General features: G+C 35.2%; 3 protein-coding genes across 3 annotated transcripts; all 3 read right to left on the bottom strand.

Moving 5' to 3' along the window:
- Positions 1–505: 505 nt before the first annotated feature.
- On the bottom strand, positions 506–5,549 carry LOC100248962 (cytochrome P450 CYP82D47). The gene is made up of 2 exons (XM_010666323.3): positions 1,508–5,549; positions 506–1,284 (listed from the first exon to the last, which is right to left on the bottom strand). Exons 1-2 carry the CDS (start codon positions 2,444–2,446, stop codon positions 661–663), a joined length of 1,563 nt encoding a protein of 520 aa, XP_010664625.1. The 5' UTR covers positions 2,447–5,549; the 3' UTR covers positions 506–660.
- Positions 5,550–10,415: 4,866 nt separating this feature from the next.
- LOC100266133 (cytochrome P450 CYP82D47) lies at positions 10,416–12,562 on the bottom strand. The gene is made up of 2 exons (XM_002281999.1): positions 11,600–12,562; positions 10,416–11,089 (listed from the first exon to the last, which is right to left on the bottom strand). The coding sequence occupies exons 1-2, from the start codon at positions 12,560–12,562 to the stop codon at positions 10,466–10,468; spliced, it is 1,587 nt and encodes a 528-aa protein (XP_002282035.1). The 3' UTR covers positions 10,416–10,465.
- Positions 12,563–18,823: 6,261 nt separating this feature from the next.
- Positions 18,824–21,089, bottom strand: LOC100260929 (cytochrome P450 CYP82D47-like). Its single transcript, XM_019216318.2, has 2 exons — positions 20,127–21,089; positions 18,824–19,438 (listed from the first exon to the last, which is right to left on the bottom strand). The coding sequence occupies exons 1-2, from the start codon at positions 21,087–21,089 to the stop codon at positions 18,824–18,826; spliced, it is 1,578 nt and encodes a 525-aa protein (XP_019071863.1).
- Positions 21,090–21,109: the final 20 nt, after the last annotated feature.

The raw sequence follows: 21,109 nt of genomic DNA, 5'->3' as shown, positions 1-21,109 counted from the left end.
ATGTGCTGTAGGCACTCACTGCCATTCTGAAAATACTCCAAAGAAAATGCTTGGTCTTCTTTTTCTTCTACTAACCTTAGTTGATCATCAATTAGATAAATTACTTAATTAAAAACTAAATTTATATATTATTCATGAGTAAGAGAGGGCACTGGTATATTTATATTTAATTTTAACAAATTTCTATTAATAGTAGAATTTATAATTTAACTAGTTTATAAAATATATATTCCCTACCACATCTAAATGCTGCTTAGGATTAAAATTTCACATAACTAATAAGAATTTATAAATTTTGTTGAATAGGAAAGATCGTTGCAAAATAAATTAAAATTAATATTTGTTTTTCATTTTTTATATAAGCTACCACCAAGAAGTAAAATACAAATAAGATTCATGACATTCAATCTCATATGGAGATAAATCCAAGAATTGTTAGGTCCGCTAGCATGAGCAAAAATGACGTCATGCTGTCTTAGTTTGCTTGTAAAGCAGAAACAGCAAATTCTGAAATTAGCCAATCCGAATATTTATATTTTTGTAAAAGCTGGGAACAATTTTTAACAAAATATCTGGACTTAATTTACAAAGAGTCTAGAGTCGTAGAATGTTAATTCGAAAAGAAAAAGGAAGATTCATTAATTCGAGGATGACCAGCTCTTACTCATAGAGATTAGAAGAGAGGCGAGGAGTGAGGAGAACGTCAAGCGGGGTGGCCTTGAGGTTGGTTAACCCAATGCTTTCAGTCATATCAACCGGTCCATCGGATGCCGTTGCAAACTCAAATCCTTGAATTAAGCTGGCTAGGGTGAATTGCAGAAATTGTAGAGCTAAGGACACTCCAGGGCAAATTCTTCTTCCACTTCCAAATGGAATCAATTCAAAATGCATACCTCTAACATCAACATCCTTATGCGTAGTGAGAAATCTCTCAGGCATGAACTGATCAGGATCCGACCATACACTTGGATCGTGGTGAATCTTCCAAAGATTAATTATCAGGCGCGTCCCAGCGGGTATGTAGCAGCCACCTACAACGCATTCCTCCGTGGACTCATGTGCAGCTAGAACTTGAACAGCTGAATATAAACGCAGAGTTTCCTTGATGATAGCATCGAGGTAGACCAGGTTGCTCATGTCCCGTTCCTCGACTCGCCTTTCCCTTCCCACATGCAAATCTAGCTCCTCTTTGGCTTTGTTCAATACGTGTCGGTTGTTTAACAGTAACGACAGAGCCCATGTTAGGCTAACTGTAACAGTATCGGTGGTCGCTATTAAGACATTCTGCAACATACAAATTTGATGTAACCCTTTAATACACGGTCTTTCTATAGTTAAATACATTTCTCAAAATACATAAATATATATAAATTTTATATTATATCATATCATTCAACTAGTAATTCTCCCTATTTCACATCACTTATTTTTTATTCACAATTAATATATACGCACAATCACAGTATGCTCACCTCTGCTGGGCTTTTTTGGTTGAAGAAAAACATACCAGGCATGTAGCTTTGTTAATGATATCGGCATCGGAACTCTTTATATCTTGGGCCCTGGTCTCATCATCTAAAATGGACAGCATCACATCCATAAAATCTTGGTCCCCAGTGGGCTGCCCAGAAACTCTCTTTCTTTTATGTTCCTGTAACCAGTCTTCAAGTAGATGGTCTAGACTTTTTGCAGTCTTCTTCATGGCCTTCTCATAGCCTCCCAAGTCAAACCACCTTAGAAAAGGGAGAGCATCCGACACCATAAACTTCCCCGTCAACTCAAAAAAACATCTTATTGCTTTGTGGTACTCCACTCCTTCCTTGTCACTAGAAAATCTCTTCCCGGCAGTCATCCTTACAGCCAAATTTAGGGCTAGATCTCCAAACCATCGCCTCATCTCCACTGATACCATGTTTGAATCACTTTTCTTAGAGACCCATAACTCATGTAGCTCTTTTATCGTTGCCTTCACCTCCGATATACGTACCAGTTTCAGCATCTCCAGGCTTCTGTTTGAGAGAAGATGTGTAGTGACTATCTTGCGCATCTGGCGCCAGTAGGAGCCATATGGGCTAAAGCCGAACATGGCGTTGTTGTAGCCCATAACCTCCACCGCTATTAATTTGGGACGATTGGCGAAAGCTTTGTCGTTGGTAGTAAAGCACTCCTTAGCAATCTCCCAATTACTCACCACCAATACTGGTCGCGCACCAAGCTTGATAAAGAAGATCGGCCCGTACTTGTCGGCCATAGCCCCCAAGGTTTTGTGGGGCAGCTCAGAGCCTCCTAACAGATGGAGGTGACCAATCACAGGCCATGCCCCGGCGGCTTCCGGGGCAGTTCTTTTCCTCTCAGAACGCCTTAGCATCTTTAACAAATAATAGAAAGAGAGTAGAAAGATAAACATGCTGGCCGTGGTAATTGAAAATGGAAGATGGAACTCCATGGCTGCTCATCCAATTCGCGGGTGATGATGCATATATGGGATTTTTTTAACTTATGCAAATGCAAAGGGTCAAATATGGATGGCCATGGGTTGCCCTCTTAGGTGGGTCCCAGGGATAAGCTTGAAATTAAAACAAACGGATTAAGGACAAATTTAGATTTTTTTAAAAATCGGGGTAGATTTGGTATCCTGTCGTAATTATACATATAATTAATTTTAAAAAGTAATTTAATTAATTTTTTTATTTTCTTATTTTTAACACATATAAAATAATAAAAAAGTTATTTTTCAAAAAATAAATATATTATATTATAATATTTTATTTATTTATAAAATTGTGGACCCCACATTTTGTTTGATGCGTTCCCATTTAATGGCGAGCTCGATTTTTATTTTGTTTGGTGAAAATTTGATTTTTAGAAAAAAACTTGAAATCGCCACTTATTTTTATTTTATTTTTAAAGGAAAAAACAAAATAAGAAAGAAAAATCATAAGTGTGACTCCTGAAGAAAAAAACGAATCTGTGAAAAATCGAATCTAGGTCCGAGGGTCAAGTTACTCATTGGGAAGATACGATAATAAGTCGTAGCACCCCTCTAAGCTCGTATACGTACGACTTCTACTAAACGAATTGAGGAAATTGTGACAATTAATTAATTAATTAATTAATTATAAATACTAAGAAAAACAATCAATATACAAGTCATGATGAAAATTAATATACACAAAAACAATGTTGAAATCTAATTATAAAAATACACAAAATAAATAATAAAAGGATTATGCAAAATGATTTATTGAATCAAATAGATGAAAGATATTAAAAAAAGTTTTAAAGAAATTTCAAAGGATTTTATTAAAAATGATTTTTGAATTAATAATTTCCATTCATTTACTTATAAAAAAGAATCAATTTTTTTTTTCAATTTCAATTGTATTCAATTTTTAAAAAAAGCTATTGACACTTATTGTATCAAAAAAAATTTATTACAAAGTTTCAATTTAGAGACAAATTATTTTTACTTGCTTTTATTAGAAAATAATGAATTTTTACAATTTTATTTACAAAAGTATTTAGATTTATTTTCATTTAAAAGAGTGATTTTTATAAATTATTTAAAATGACATAAATTTATTTGCAAAAGAAATTTTAATTAAAAAGAAAAACAAAGATTTAAATTCTCTATTTTTGAAAAACACTTTTAATCTCATTTTAATTAAGAAAAAAGAATTCATTTGAAAAAATATTTTTAGACAATTTTACTAAAAATTAATTTTTGGAACAACTTTATTTATAAAACAATTTTTGAACCATTTTTATTAAACAAAGAAATTTTTTAACAATGTCATTAAAAACAATTTTTTTGGATTTTTCTAAATGCATTTTTTTGAACTTTGATATATAAAAAAAATATAAATAAATAAATAAATAAGTAAATAAAAATAAATAAAAAGACTCTTTTATTAAAAAGAATATTTTAAAATTAGTATTTTATTAGAACATATCTATTGAATTCTTCCTATCATTTAAACAGAATTTCTAATTTGTTCGATGTTCAATTCTGCACATAACAAGTAAATGTACACGAATAAATATTTACAAAAATAAAACCAAATAAGAATAGGAAATAAAATATGCACTCAAATAAACTTACAACAAGCTCCACGTGTCATCAATTCGTACTCAGCCAACATTATTGTAGAATGGGTCCATACAAAAACAAAAATAACACAACTGTAAATATCTAGAGATGTATAAAATCCCAAATAAATATTCAAACCTAAATTCCAATTTCAAATTAGTTCCATAAATTTCATCAATTAAAATGAGTCCAAATTACTATATGTCTTAACCCAAAACATCCAAATTAATAACAAAAAATACAAACACAATTAACCAAACCTAAAATTGGGTAAATTAAAATAAATTCTACTAGACCTAAATTTAATATTTCATAATCTACGCCTAGTTTAATATACACCATAATTGTCCCATGTCTAAATTAAACAATTCAAATAGGCCAAGCTCATATCAAATATTCAAATAATCCAACAAATTTCACTCATATTATAGACCCCAAAATTATCATCAATTAACAAACCCACATAAAAAAATACATAGTCAAAAGAAATAACATTTCAAGCCCAATCCAATAAGTCCAAACAAATAACAACTTAACAATAAACCCAAACTCAAATAAACAATATGCAATTGATATAATCCAAATATCGCTCAAATTAATCACTAAATATAATATACCCACAAACCCAAATTAACAAATTTCAAATTAATCTACCAACAATAAATTAACCCAAATTTCATATTAATTCTTCAATAATAAATTAACTCAAATTTCACATTAATTTACTAACAACAAATTAACATAAATTTCATACTAATTAATAAAGCTCAAATATAAAGCTCACAAATAAACATAAATGCACAAGCCTAATTTTAATAAAAATTATTATTAAAATCAAATAAAGAAAGAAAATAATAATAATAATAATAATAATGGAAGGGGGATCCCCGACTGTCAGAAATGATGCCGACGGCGGTAGCTCGTCGGCGATGAATAACCGATTGTGGATATGGAGAGGGGTTTCACGGGGAATAAAAAGAAAAAAAGAAATGGAGGGATGGAAAAATGAGGGGTTGTGTGGCAGTGGGTGTTCTAGAGGAAAAAAGAAACCAGAAAAGAGAATGAAAAAAAAAAAAGATGAGGAAAGAAAAAAACTGGGGGGTTCCCTGGCCGGTTTGTGGGAGTTGGATGGGGGAAAATGGAGAAAGAAAATAAGATAAAAAAAAAATGGAGATGAAAGGAAGGGGAAGAGAGAAGATGGGGGGTGTGTGGCCGGTGCGCCGTTCGGAGAGAGAATGGTGGTCTTGGGCGGAAGACCAAAAAAAAAAATTGGGCGGGCGACTGTTGAGAATGGGAGTGGAGCTGCCGAGAGAGCTCCGTGGAATGGGAAAAAAGGAGAGAAGAAAAAAAATTGGGCCGGCCGTTTTTCTGAGTTGGGGGAGAGAGGAAAGATGAGAGAGGAGAGAAAAAATGGGGGGAAAAGTCTTGGGAATTGGGGGGAAAAGTTGGGGGAAAAAGAAAAATGGGAAGTGGGGGCCGGCTAAAGTGAGTCTTGGGGGAAGAGAGAGAAGAGTAGAAAAAAAAAAAATTGGGGAAAAAAATGAAGAGTGGCCGGTGGTGAGAGTACGGGAGGAGAGAGAAGAAGTTGGTGGGTGAGGGTAAGTGGAGGAGAAAAAGGAAGAGAGAGGAGAGAAAAAAAAAAAAATAATAAATAAAATAAAAATATAATATAATAATAATAATAACAAATAAAATTAATAAGTAAATTTAAAAATAAATAAAATAAAATAATTTATAAAATAATGAAAACTAAAAATTAAAGGGTGAATAAGCTTAAAATAACATATATAATCGGGATTTAAAATTAGGCTCAAAGTTAATATAAAAATAAAATTGAAACAAATTTTGGGGTTTACAAAAATATATTTATTTTTAATATAATTAAATTTTATTACAGATTTAAAAAAACTAAATTTTTTTTTTTAAAAAAACTAAATTTTTTTTTTTAAAAAAAAAAAATTAAACATGGCAATACAAAGCAACTATGAGACAATCTTATATCTTTTTTGTGTGGTTTAATTTTTTTTTTTATTTATTGAAATGATGAGAATTAATTTATATAAGGATGTGGTTGACAGGCAAGAATTCAGTACAAAGCAATTTTTCCCTTATTTTACTGTAAAAAAATATATAATAAGACACTTGATGAGGTAAGGGGTTCATGGTTTAAGGTATATATACAATGAATGAAGAAGTATGAAATGTTTTCGGAATCTAATAATTGTATATGATTTCTATTTCTTAGGTTATGTTTGGTTTCCAAAAAATACTAAGAAAAGAAGAAAAATGCAAAGAAAAATGATTTTTTTTATGTTTGATTGCCCTATGAAAAATATCAAAAAAATTCAAATATAATTAAAAACTTATGTATTTTTAAATTATTTATTTTTATATTGATGAATTAAAATAAATAAAATAAGTTTGAAGTAACAAAAAAATAATTTATTAACTTTTAATATTTTTTTTCTTCACTTTTTTTTTCTTTGTATTTTTTTTTCTTTGTATTTTCTTTCAAATTTTTTGGGAACCAAACATAGCCTTATAATATTTGTTATGATATACTAAAAATTCTCTTATTTGTAAATATAGATATGGTTAGTCTAACTATGTTAAAACTTTATGTAGTTTTGTATTAATTGTTGTATTTATGTGTTATTGAAATAACATTGTTTGCATTAAAATTTTCGCTAACATAACAAACTGGTATTAGAAATTAGGATGAAGATTTTTGGAAGAGCTAAAGAAAGTGGAACTTAAAAGAGGATGACAAAGGGAATTTTAGTTGAAGGTGAAGTTGATTGTTTTCTCGTTCTATGTGATACAAGAAAAAAAGGTTTGTCATGGAGAGATAAAATATTGACTCAATTAAATTCAATCCAATGTGAAAATTGTGGAAAAAATGTTTCAAATTCTTAATTAGTATAAATTCTATTTTATAAAAGAATATTATATAGAATATTTTTTAAGTTGATATGTTATTGTAATATTATATGTTCTTATAAAATAAAGAAAATTATTATAAATATGTTCATAAATATTCTAGATCATAAGAAAAAAAGGTAATTATAAGATGGAGTTGAGTTTGTAACTCATGGTTCAAAATATAGATATAAAAAATGAGAAATTATGGGATGTTTTAAAAATTCAATAATTATATTTGGTTTACATTATTTATAATATTCCTTATAATATAATAAAATGATTATTTTTTATTTATAAATGTAAGTATGATCGACCAAATCATGTTAAAATTTCATATACTTTTATATGAATTATTTTATCTTGATATTCTTAAACTAATATTATTAACATTAAAACATACATAATATAACAAATATTATTTATATTATAAAAATGATAAGATACAACCATGGATTGAAAAATCGGAAAATGTCGCCGATATTTCGTCGAAATATCGGTTATCGGGCGGCATGGAAACGATAAACGGCACCGATTATCGATCGACGGAAAAATCGGCCAAAAATCGACAAAATCGTCGATATATCGGCGAAATATCGGTGAAGCACCGAAAAATCGGAGAAAAATCGCGATATTTCCTACCAGTCCAGCCCGCGCAGTTGTGTTTTTCAGCCTGGCTCAAAAATCGTGGATTTAGGGTTCGTGAAATTTAAATCCAATGGCACAACAACAAAGAGACCCCTAAAACAGATCCAGAAAACACAGGGAGCAAAAGAAAAGCAATTTTTTTGGTTTTCTTTGGGAGTTTTGAATGGATTTTCTCGGAAATCAAACGAGGATGAATTTTCCCGGAAATCGAATGGGGATGGATTTTCTTGGGAATCAAACGGGGGTTGCAAAAAAAAAATTAATAATAACATGATTAGATTAGTACCTGCGAGGATTGAGATTTGAGAGTAGCAGAGGAAAATAGGGCTTTTTAGGGATTCTCTCGCTGGAAGACAACTTCAGAAAAGGGTTCTGGAAGACAACTTCAGAAAAGGGTTCTTGATGCCCGAGAGAGAAGTGGGTGCCTTTTTTATTTTTTTTTATTTTTAGATTTAGGGGAGATAAAAAAATAAAAAATAAAAAATAAAAAAAACATGAGAACAATTTTCTATAAATAATTATTAATTTTCAACTTTTATTTGGATTATTAAATAAATTTATATTAATAAAAAAAGTTGTTATCACATTTTTTAATAAATTTTAAAAATTAAATCTCAAATAAGATATTTTATATAAATTAATTTAATTTATCATTTAAAATATAATAAAATATGTAAAAAAATCATGAGAACAATTTTCCACTCTCTATATAAATAATTATTAATTATCAACCTTTATTTTTATTATTAAATAAATTAATATTAATAGAAAAAGTTATTATCACATATTTTTAATAAAATTTTAAAAATTAAATCTCAAATAAGATATTTTATATAAATTAATTTAATTTTTCATTTAAAATATAATAAAATATGTTTTAATAAAAATATTTTAAAAATTTTAAAATAAATACTGTCTTCAACAAGATGAACTCCCTTCATCTAATAATATATTGAAACTACATCGATATCTTTCTTAGTATAAGGACTATTGCAATCTCATATTTCTTAACTCAATTTTAACTTTATACACTTTCAAAATTCATATATATTATTTTTAAAATTCAAATATCGAATATACCAATATATCTCTATTTATGATATTTTTCTTCTTAATTATATATATATCAATTACACTTACAAGATAACTTTAAGATGTGTATTCTTACTTATGTTATCATTTTTTGAAGTTTTTTCAAGCATTCCTATTAATTTTAAATAATTTTCACTCCACCGATATTTATGAAAAAATATCCACCGATATTTCTCCGATATTTCCGATATATCCGTAAAATTGAAGTTCCGATATATCCGTAAAAACCGATATTTCAATCCTTGGATACAACTTCTTTTCGGTGGTATTTAGCAAGGTTTTATTTATTGGTAGAAAAAGAAATGAAAAACCGAATCATCAAAAGAAGGAGAAAGAAGCACTCAACGTGGGATGTTGCAATTTGCAAAAAGTAAAGTCAAAACGTCAATGAAATAGAAAAGGACAATATGCTAATGCTAAAGGTTGAAGGGAAAGCTAAGGCCCACCAAGAGAAAGGCCAAAATAGACTTTTCATACTCCTTTGAACCAACAAAGGACCTTTCAACTTTTTCCGAAGTTCAGTTTCATCATATAGGTATACAACCTATTCTCAAACAACTTTTTCTAACGGCGTCTTCTCAGTCAAGTTTGCGTATAGAGCTGTGTAAGAGGAAGGTTGGAGAAATCAAAAGAGAGGTTTTATTTGATCATTCGGGGAATCATGTTACCATACACCAATCCCCCCCCAAAAAAAGAGTTTCTGAATCTTTATTTTTTATTTTTCAATTTAAGTGTAAGATAGAAAAAAACAAAAAAAAAAAAACCTTTACACTCAAATAGTGATTTTTCAAAATTATTCTTTGTTTTGTCTCCTGTGTTCACCATTCGCCTCTCCCTTCCTCCCCACTGAAATCGGTCGACACTTTGCTAGCTTCATCACCGGCCGCCATTCACACCTCTCTCCAATCGACAATCTCTCCCTCTCTCTCCCTTCCCCTTCTCTCTTTCTCTCTTTCTTTCCCTTTCCATATCACCACCGCCTCCACTACTAGCGACCCACTGCTCTTGCTGTCTCTCATCGGCGGCAAAACCGGGCAGCACTTTGTCGACGTCATCACCGACCGTCGCTCACATCTCTCTCGGGCCGGCAACCTGTCCCTCTCTTCCTTTCCCTTCCCTCTTTCTCTCTTTTTCCTTCCATTTCCACATCACCATCGCCACTACTGCCAGCGACCCACGGTTGCTGCCGCCTCTCACCGGTGGCGACTGATGCAGGTGAGAGGCGACAGAAGCAGTGGGTCGTTGGCAGTGGTAGCAATGGTGATGTGGAAAGAGAAGGAGAGAGAGAGAGAGGGAGGTTGCCGGCTGGAGGGGAGTATGAGCGGCAGCCGGCCTGGTGATGGTGCTGACAGTAGTGGCAGTGGTGATGTCGAGAAAGGGGGGAAAAAAGAGAGGAAGAGAGAGAAATAGAGAGAAGCGAGAGAGGGGGAAAACTGTACGACCGTTCGATGATGGCGCTGGCAAGGTGACATTAACAGATTTTGGTGTGGTAGAAGGGGCAGAGGGTAATTTTGAAAAAAAAATAATTTAGAATTACTGTTTGATTGTAGGAAAGCATAATTTGTTTTTTTATTTTACGCTTAAATTGGGTTGGTGTATGGTCCCTTTTTTTTCATGCAAGCACGTAAAAGAATTGAGTTAAACATGAAGGTAAAAGACTGCAGCATATTAACTCCAACACTTTATAAGGAAGCTTTCCAACGTTATGTTTGGTTTTCATTTATAAGAATTATAAGGCAGGCGAGGAGCTATGAGAATTTCAAGTGGGGTGGACTTAATGTTTGTTAGTCCAGGAATCTCGCTCATATCGACAGGTGCATTTGATGGAGTTGAGACCTCAAATCCATGTAAGAAACTAGCCAGTGCCAAATGTAGCATTTGAAGGGCAAAAGTTATTCCAGGGCATGATCTTCTACCTGCACCAAATGGCAGTAGTTGGAAATGCTGACCCCTAGCATCAACGTCTCTGTGGGTGGTGAGAAATCTCTCTGGCTGAAACTCTTCAGGGTCTAACCATACACTTGGATCCCTATGGAGCTTTGAGAGGTTCAACACTAGTCGGGTGCCTTTAGGGACATGGTAACCACCAATAATGCAGTCTTCGGTGAATTGGCGTGGTCCTGACAGTGGTCCGGGAGGACGTAGTCGTAATGTCTCCTTAACAATTGCTTGAAGATAGACCAACTTGCTAATATCCGATGCATTAACTAATCTTTCTTTGCCAACATGGGTATCCAATTCCTCTTTAGCCTTCTTCAAGGTTTCACGATTGTTTAATATCAATGAAAGTGCCCATGTTAGGGTAACAGTCATGGTGTCAGTACCTCCTGAAATCAGAGCCTGCAAAACATAAAAGCCAGAAATTGAAGACACATAAAATAAATGGCTGCTTCAGGTTCAGCAATAGGTCTAATATGATCGACTCTCTTCTCAAGTTGTTTTTTACATATTACAACCTTGTGTGTCTTTGAAACTGGTTAAGTAGGGGGTGAACAGGGCAATTTCACGGGCTAGCTAGCTAGCTAGCTAGATTGGAACAAAATGTTAATGAAAATATTGTGTCTGCATTTCAAATTAAACAAACCTTAAACCATAGTGTTTAACATGCCCCTTCCTAACATTTTGACCTTTCACAGGAATTCATTTTAGACCCTGACAATAAGTAATCCAGAAATGTACATAACCTACTTTAAAAGCACTACATTGGGATTGAGAGGCTTCACCATAAGAAAAATGCTTCACTATCAAGGTCTACTCCATTTTTATTAGAAAAAAAATAATTATGTGCAAGCAATTTCAAGAAAATTATGTTTTCTTCTTTTATATATAAAGGGGAAAACTTTGGAGTACCATGGAAGTGGCTTTGTTGATGGTATCGGCATCGTACTCAGGAAGGGCTTTGCCGTCGAGGACTGAGAGCAACACATCCATGAAATCATGCATACCATTATCTTCACCCCAATCTTTCCTCCGACGGTGCTCCTCTAACCATTCTTGAGCAATGCTGTCTATTTCTTTTGCAGTCTTCTTCATGGCCTTCTCGTGTCCTCCCAAGTCCAACCATCCGAGGGAAGGAATCCCATCCTTCACCACAAAGAGCCCCAGCAAACGAAAGAATTCCCTAATGGCCTTCTGGCACCGCCGGGCCTCTTCCTCCTCACCGCCGGCTCCAACACCAAAGTATCTTTTTCCAACAACCATCCTTAAAATCACGTTCATAGACAAGTCACCAAACCATTGCTTCATCTCCACCAAAACATGCCCCAATTCGTTCTTCTTTTCCGCCCAGAGCTTGTACAGTTCTTTTATGGATGTCTCCACCTCTGAGGCTCGAACGTCCTTCAGCAACTCTAGGCGGCGGTTGGAAAGTAGCTCTGTATTGACTATCTTTCGCACTTCACGCCAGTAAGCATCGTAAGGGGAGAAAGCGAACATGGCGTAGTTGTAACCCAGATGTTCTGGGGCTACCAGTTTGGGACGGCCGGATACAGCCGAGTCATTGGTGGTGAAACATTCTTTGGCCACCTCCCTACTACTCACCACCAATGCTCGATGCACCCCGAGCCTGATAGTGAAGATCGGTCCGTACTTGTCGGCCATGGTTCCCAAGGTTACATGAGGGAGCTGTGACCCACCTAAGAGGTGTAGGTGACCGATTATTGGCCATGCACCAGCTGCTTCAGGTGCTATTCTTCTCTTACCAGCTCTGGATCTCCGTACTAATAGATAGTATGAAAGAAAAAGTATGCCAAGCACTCCGATCGTGGTAATATTTAGGTATTGAAGAAGACTGCTGGAGTGTGGCACCGCCATGGTTAGATCGATCTGTCGGTGTTTTTCCAGCTTAAGCATCTATCTATACTACCATATTTCGAGATGTTGTAACGGGCGTGGCCCAGTAGGTTTGACTTTCGTAATCCGTCCAAAATTGCTTGCATCTGCTATGATGTTGTGTAGATTACTTTTATTCAAAGTGTATTATTTTATGAAGGAAACTGCCCTTCTCCTTACGAATGATTGCCAACAAGATCCTCTCCATGATCTTTAAATTTATATAATACGTAGCGGTCAATAAATAGAATGCTATATCAATGGAGCCACGTTACCAAAAGGATCTTCCGTGATCTTTGAAATGAATTAATTATATGCTCCGATGTTAACTTATGGTTCAATATTTAATTGTGTCAAGGTGGTTGAGATTAACGTTCACTTCCGGGATGAAACTTAATATTTATTATTTAATAATTTGATTAAATTAATTTTAAGTTAAATTATTAAATTAAAATTTATTACTTATTTATTACTTTTAATATTAGGATTGTTTAATAGAATTAACTTAATATTTATTTTAAATTATAAAATCTATATATTTATCTTCATTCATTTTAACTAATATTTATATTTTTACTAATCTTAAATAATAATAATAAATTTAGTTGTTAAATATTTACATTTAAAGTATTGTAAATAAATTACAAAAATATTTACTATAAAAGATGAGTTGTAAATTCAAAGTCATAATTGTAAAATATGGTTTTATTGAACATGGATAAGTGAAGGAAAAAAAAATTGAGATAAAGAATAAATTAAGCAAGGGAACCTTAGATGCCGGGTAAGGCCCAAGAAATTCATTTCTCCCAACTGGCTTTGGCTAGAATCATATTTGATCGGCTGGATCATCATGGAAAGCTACTAAGCCTTGCTCGCATGGACCCACACTCTGTGTGTGATAACCTGAATATCCTCTGAGACTGTCCTCGTCTGGATCGCTTCCCCCCCCCCCCCTTTTCTTAAAAAAACAATTTCCCCTCGATAGTGAAAGATTCTGAAATGGATAATATCGGAGATTGTAAACTTAATCCAATATGCTCACTCGCTGTAACCATGACTATCACTTTCTTGCTAGCTAGCCCTTGAGAATTTTGCCCTAAGAAATTCCTATATAGTCTGTCCTTCTCTCTACTTTGAAATCGCTATTTTATTATCGACCTAGAGAATGATTTCCACTTCAATAGTAAGTAGGATGCTTTCTGTCTAACCAAAGAAGCAAGCTTACAAAGCTAAGCTACTAAGCTAATAGAGTCATGGTTCCTTTTCAAGTTCTCTTAATTTCCTTCATTGAACTTGAAACATCGTAACTCGGGCCTTTAGAAGGTTCCACTTCCTTTTTTTTCCCATATAAGGAATATCGAGACTTCTTGTCTTGAATCTCGGTATAAAAATCCTAAGTTCCTGTTTTCGAGACAGCATAAACCAGTGCTGATCGGATAGAAATGAGTCAAGCAATTAGTTAAAGTAAGAGAGTTGCTAGTTTTTTGGCTTTTGCTTTGCATCTGCTGGGTTTAAAGTGGCAAACCTAGCTTTAGAACTCTCAACAAAGAGTCCCATCTGATTGAACGGAAGAAGTCTATCTGTAACCTTATGCTCGAGTTGACCTAGCGCAATATCTCTCCCTTTATGGTGGAAAAACTACTGTTGGTGGAAGCTCCACAATATAGTAAATCACTTTGTCGGCTTCAAAAACTCCATCTGCCTCTCTTCGTTCCGCTCTAGCTAACAATCAGAATCGCCTGATCCTTCTCGTGCTCCTACTCTCCTTTCTCTATCATCTCGAAAGAGGTAGGCGTCAAATCGAATGACTATGCTTAAACTCGCTTGCCCTTCTCAAAATAGGTTACGGGATTCTTCAGTCTCTAGCCTATGGTTGTAGGTCTTCGGTCCTGCCCCTCATTCCTTTCCTTTTTTGACTTACGACCAACAAATACCACTCGAGGGAGCTCCAGATGTAAACTTCTACAATAGAGAAAACATATTCACTTTCAGTCCAATTTTTGGACAGAAATTCAAATGATAAATCAAGTCCCATCCTTTAAGATGGGTATAAATAAGGTAAAGAATTGCCATAAGTACTCAAAGGGACGGTTACGGGAGTAGCTAAAATCGAGTAAGATTTTTAGCTGGGACGTGGTAGCTCATTCGCCCTTCACTCGGTCACGAGATTCTATTGTGTTTCTGAGGCCTAGAAGCTTGAAGACAGTTATGAAGATGCTGATAAAGGGATGCTCCTAGTAACCGAGTGTCTAGTTCGGTTGGTGATTCGTTCACCCGTTTGCCCGCTTGCTCGCTTTCAACACAAGCACGCTATCTTTTCTTGGCCCTCTACCACAAGGATCGGTTCCCTCAAGGGGCAACTAAAACACCATTGGTGCATTACAAACTTTTATCAAAGAACCAATGGTATTACGACTTGATATCTCAGACCATAAAGATATAAAAAAGTCATGTAACAAGGGGCCAAGTGTACCTCCAGTTCAGGAACAAGATAAGAGGGCAGAAGCACTGCACTTGTCGTACGTACTAGTGGCGGCTAAAGTTCCTACTTGTGCACAGCTCTAGCCAGAATCTTGGGTAGTTGTATGTGTTCTCGGCTTGTCTAATGAGTTCATCAACCTATGCTTTCTGTTCTTGAGGGCTAAATTCGTTTATGAAACATGTTATCCCAAATTCTTGCTCGTCTTGCCTTCTTTTGTTTCATTTCTTTTTTGCATGAGACTTTGCTTTGGTATAGTTTGATCAATATGGGTAGAGTTTTTCTGACTTCCTCTTCTCTTTGCCATTTTCACTCAAGAAGGGGCCCAGTTGCGTAATTTTGACAATGTTCGTTTTAACTTCTCCACACCGTTGGATAAAGTGGTTTTCGAGTAGTGGTAGGTACCAGATGGGTTGTCTTCCGTCACACGGATGTATTTCAACAAAATAAGGGTGCCTCCCTCCATTTACATATGTTATTAAATATATAATAATATATTTTGTCTTTTTTTTTTCTTCAGGGGGATAATGGCAAAATCAATTAAAGAAAGTCCTGTATCATCTTCCCCCGCATCTTCTACGTACTGGTAGCTTTGGCTTCTTTTCGATTCTATGTCAAGTATCACTATGGGGATCTTTTTCATTTTCATAAAGTCGTCTTCCTGCTGGATTCTACGCCACAGTGTATAGCCTTGCTATTTGGCCTAATTGAGTGATGAATGATCCGTCCGTAAAAAATTTCTCGCTGCCATGTTTCCTTGTGAATTCGCAACAGGTATGGGTATTGTTTCTCTCTGCATGTTTGCTACTATATTATATAACTAAGAAATGAATCTAGTGGTATTAGGTTTGGTAATAATACACATTTGCATTCGTTGTAGTTGATTAGGGTGACTTCTTTATCCTCTCTCGTTGTACGAAAGCGCTACTTGTTATTTGGCGTTGTATGCAACCCCACAAGGTTTCTATGATCTGATCTGTGCCTCTTCTACAATCTTTTTATTGGAAAAGAATCTTCATGTTTGGAACCTTGCTTGAAAGGGTCCCTAACACACAAGGGAAGTTTATTTGCAAGAATTTTGATTCTTATAAGTACATTTCTTCTTTTTGTTATAATTTGATTGTATTTGGAGTCAAGTCGACATGCCCATCCAGAATCTTAAGGAGTGTGTTAGCATAAGTCGTTCCTGTTTCGGATGCTCCAATGACTGTGCTTCCCGTGTTTGGTTCATGGAACTAAAAAAATACCCATAAATTGTAGTAATCGTGAGCCCCCACGAAGTCATTTCTCTATGAGTTAGCAAAGTAGATTCGGAGCACTTTTGACAGAAAATGGAGAATGATCGTTTTTTAGGTACTCGACTCCTAAAAAAGGAATAGTTGTTTTGATGGGTCTACTAAAAGCAAGTTGATAGGCAATCAAATCAAGCAATAAATAAGTCAGTCTTTTTCCCCCAATTCAATTCCTCAATGTCGTATTCATTGGGTTTCCCATGCTCGTATAAATTCTATTTGACAAGGTGTTCTCTCTTGATGTCTTTTAAGATTTTCAAATCATCGAAAACAGACTTGATCGAGGAATAGAAAGATAGGAACTTTTGCGCAAATACTAAATCCTCATAAACTTGGAACCTATCCTCTTTGTTTGACATCCTATCAATCTTTTTTAGTTTTGTTTCTGTATCGGTCTTCCTATGAATTTTCTTGGCATTGACCCATTCCTTTATTTGGGCGAGGCTTTCTTCCCTCCAAGTCAGAGGTTGTTCGTTCTTTTTAATTGCATAGTCACAAAGAGACCCCCATGCTTTGTTAAACTTTACGACAATCTGGGCCCCATCAAACTCGCTAAACGCTTCTCTGAGCCTTTTTGTCGTCGTATACCGACTGGTAGGCGGTGTTGTTCAAAATTCCAACATGGTAATGAAAGCCCTTTTTGTCTAGGTTCGTAGACATTGCTTAAACATCGCCCATAGAGCATTTGACTTACCTCGTGGAAGTTGGATTAATAAGTTGGGATACAAATCTAAATCTTCCCTCTATCTGAGTGTGATAACTAGAAAAGAATGATGGTTTGAGTAAGAGCTCTATTCGGTAATCTCTTTTGATCACCTGGCATCAAAGCTAAGGGAAGATTTCGCTAAAGATAGAACCGACGGGATCTTGCTTAAATTTCACGTAGCGAAAAGGTTTAAGAACGCGTCCTCTAGGGCTTTAGCTATAAATATTGGGATTACTTGAAGTTAATAACATCTTTTATTATTCCCCAATTGGAATGAATTTAGGAATTTAATAACCTGGAAATCGTATACTTTAAAAGACCAGGCTATCTCTGACAGGCGAGAGTGGCAGAGATCGAAGTGAAGAAAGAAAGCAAAATGAAAGAGTCCCATCTATTCACGAATCAGGAAAGAGGAATAAAACCTCGAACTGAGTCCCGCTAACTGCTTTTTGCTAAGTCAATATGTGCGCCATCTGTCTTTTTTCCCCTATCCCTTGTAATCGCTTCTCTGTCAACTCAACTAGAAAGTCTCTCAATCGCGAGCTGTCAGCTGTCTATTAAACTCTATCGGTCTCTCATGTCGCAATTAGTATAGGTATTCCTGCTTGGTCAACTGGTCAATTCGGGATAGGCTGGCAAGCAGTTAATCGATATCTGATCTACGACCACCCTTCTTTAATTGGTATTCCTTAATCATTCTCTTTCCCTATGAGAGAAAGCCCTTTACAAATGGAGTAGTGCACCTCTATCTTGAAAGCCCACCCTACATATAGGAGTTCCTATCTCTACTGCCTATCCAACCCAGAGACTCTTATTCGTGGTGGAGTGCTTCGAGTAGGATCCTATCCCTTCCCAGCAGTCAAACTCCTTCTTGACCCAGTTCACCTGCCTTTAAAGCTAGACTGCCTTTATAGAGGAGGCTGCCTGAGGAATAAAAAAGTTTGAAGTGGGATGTGGAATGTGATTGGTTGGTGATGGATGGTGGTTATGAAATCGGTTCGAGATCATCTTGCATCTAGATCTGTATCCGCACTTAGCTCTGCTGTTGAGGCGGGAGAGAACAAGAGATGAGGTTTGTTTCATTGAAAAATAAATGCCTCTCTATGATCGACACTAGTTTTAGGCGGCGTCTTGAACTCCGGGACCGCACTCTGAATGTCGGCCTCAAGTTCCTCGGCTAGGCAACTACTAATCCTTTTTCTCTTCCTTCTCGCCCTTATTCCATAAAAGTTTTTTTTTTTTTTTTTGCTTGGTCAAGTATTTAATTTTAAGTACTAAGTTAAAATAATTAATTTATTCTTTAAGTTATTTTACCAAATATTCTTAATCTAGTTAAGACTTAAATAAGTCATTAAGCCATTATATTGATTTACCAAACATCCTCTAATTATGTAATAATAAAATTCTTATATAGGTAATATTTTTGAAAAGACTATGTATTACCTGTTTTGGTGAAAAAAAGGAAAAAAAAAAAGTGTCAATAAACTACACAAAATAGAGAAATAAAGTTAGACTAAGGTTTATATATATGTTCAAATTTATGATGCTAAATTTTAAAAGGTTGGCCAAATAATATATAATACTATACTTTTATTGGAATAGATTATAGTTTAGTTTACCATACATCATTTTCAGTCCAAACTATTTTTAATACACTCCTAAATCTTATCTTATGCATCTTAAGGCTAACTCAAGATGTATTTAAACTAAGACTAGCTAGCTAGGCCTGCTTTGACCTCTTTATTTCAATATTTTAGTTGTAAAGACTATAACAAAGACATGCGTGGAGAAATGAGAACTTCAAGTGGGGTAGATTTCATGTTTGTAAGTCCAAGGCTCTCGCACATATCAACTTGTGCATTTGATGGAGTTGAAAAGTCGAATGCCTGTAAGAAATTGGCCAATGTTAAATGTAGCATTTGAAGAGCGAAAGCTATTCCTGGACATGCTCTTCTACCGGCACCAAATGGTATAAATTCAAAATGTTTTTCTCGAGGATCAAGGTCCTTATGGGTGGTTAGAAACCTCTCTGGTTGGAATTCTGTTGGACTCATCCAAATTCTTGGATCCTTTTGGATTTTGGAAAGATTCAATATTAATCGGGTGCCTTTGGAGACATGGTAACCACCCAAGGTGCAGTCCTCAGTGAATTGACGTGGTCCTCCAAGTGCTGCTGGCGGATATAATCGTAATGTCTCTTTAACAATGGCTTGGAGATAGACCAATTTACTGATATCTTGTTCATTCACTAATCTTTCCTTGCCAACTTGAATATCTAATTCTTCTTGTGCCTTTTTTAAGGTGTCACGATTGTTTAATAGAAGAGAGAGCGCCCAAGTTAAAGTGACAACTGTTGTGTCACTACCTCCTACAATTAGAGCCTACATAACACAAAAGATAACAACTTAAGATTACGCAGGTGATGAGACAAAATTAATTGTTTGATAGCATGTAATGAAACTCTCTTTAGACACTATTAAATAGTATGGCCTAGTACAAAAATAACAGTATTTTTTTTTCCATTTTCTCCTATATATGGTTTAAGAGAAAAATTCTAAACCAACCATCTCTTACATAGGTATATTGCCCAAACGATATATGTCATCTCTTTACAGGATCTTCAAGTTTCTTATTCAAGCAAACATGATTAAACTTTTGATTTCAAGATCTCACTTATTTTCTACGAGGGAAATTAAATATAACTTCGGAAACCTGGATAACCCCTTATTGCCCCTTATTGCTGACCAAAATGAAAATTGGAAGATAAAGTATTTTGCAACTTGCTCAAAAATAAAATTACAAATTAAGCCGTTTTTAAAAACATCATATTTAGTATTCCCTAGAAACATGGCTCAGTTTATCAAAGGAGTTCTCAAAGAATAATTTTCTGAAATCAATTCTTTCAGCGGTATATATATTTTTAAATTTTATTTTTAAAAAATAAAAAATAAAATTTATTTGATTATTGCAGTGTAACACTTCAAAATTAAGAGAAGTACCTATGGAAATAAAGCTAGCCCTGATAATATGCAAATATATATGATATGTGGGTGTTCCAATAATGTATACCAGGCATGTGGCTTTATTGACGGTATCAGCATCGTAATCACCAAGGTTTTTGCTATCAAGAACTGACAGCATCACATCCATGAAGTCTTGCGTACTATTAACTTCACCGGAGTCTTTCCTCCGACGGTGCTCCTCTAACCATTCTTGAGCAATACTGTCCATTTCTTTTGCTGTCTTCTTTAGGGTCTTCTCATGTCTCCCCAAGTCTAGCCATCCAAGAAAAGGAATAGCGTCCGCCACCGCAAAGAGCCCTGACAAATGACAGAATTCCCTGAACACTCTCCGGCACCTCTGCGCCTGTTTATTTTCACTTGCATCTGAAGCACTGAAATAACGCTTCCCTGCCACCATCCTAAGAATTACGTTCAGAGTCAAGTCTCCAAACCACTGCTTCATCTCCACCGAGACAAGGCCCGATTCATTTTTTTTCTCTTCCCAGAGCTCGTATAGCTCTTTTATAGATGTCACCACTTCTGAAGCTCGGACGTCCTTCAGCAGCTCTAGGCGGCGGTTAGAGAGTAGCTCTAGGCTGATTATCTTGCGCACTTCACGCCAGTAAGAACCGTACGGAGAGAAACCAAACATGGAGTAGTTGTAGCCCAAATGTTTTGAGGCTAAAAGTTCGGGACGCGAGGATGCAGCCTGGTCATTGGTGGTCAAGCATTCTTTAGCCATCTCCCAGCTACTCACCACCAAAGCTCGATGCACCCCAAGACGAATTGTGAAGACCGGCCCATATGTGTCGGCCATGGTTCCCAATGTTACATGAGGGAGCTGTGACCCACCTAAGAGGTGTAGGTGACCGATTATTGGCCATGCACCAGCTGCTTCAGGTCCTATTCTTCTCTTACCAGCTCTGGATCTCCGTACTAATAGATAGTAGGAAAGAAAAAGTATGCCAAGCACTCCGATCGTGGTAACATTTAGGTATTGAAGAAGACTGCTGGAGTGTGGCACCGCCATGGTTAGATCGATCTGTCGGT

Source organism: Vitis vinifera, chromosome 18, assembly GCF_030704535.1.
Source record: "Vitis vinifera cultivar Pinot Noir 40024 chromosome 18, ASM3070453v1".
In the NCBI taxonomy this organism is placed as follows: Eukaryota; Viridiplantae; Streptophyta; class Magnoliopsida; order Vitales; family Vitaceae; genus Vitis; species Vitis vinifera.
This window is presented reverse-complemented; position numbering and strand designations above follow the sequence as displayed.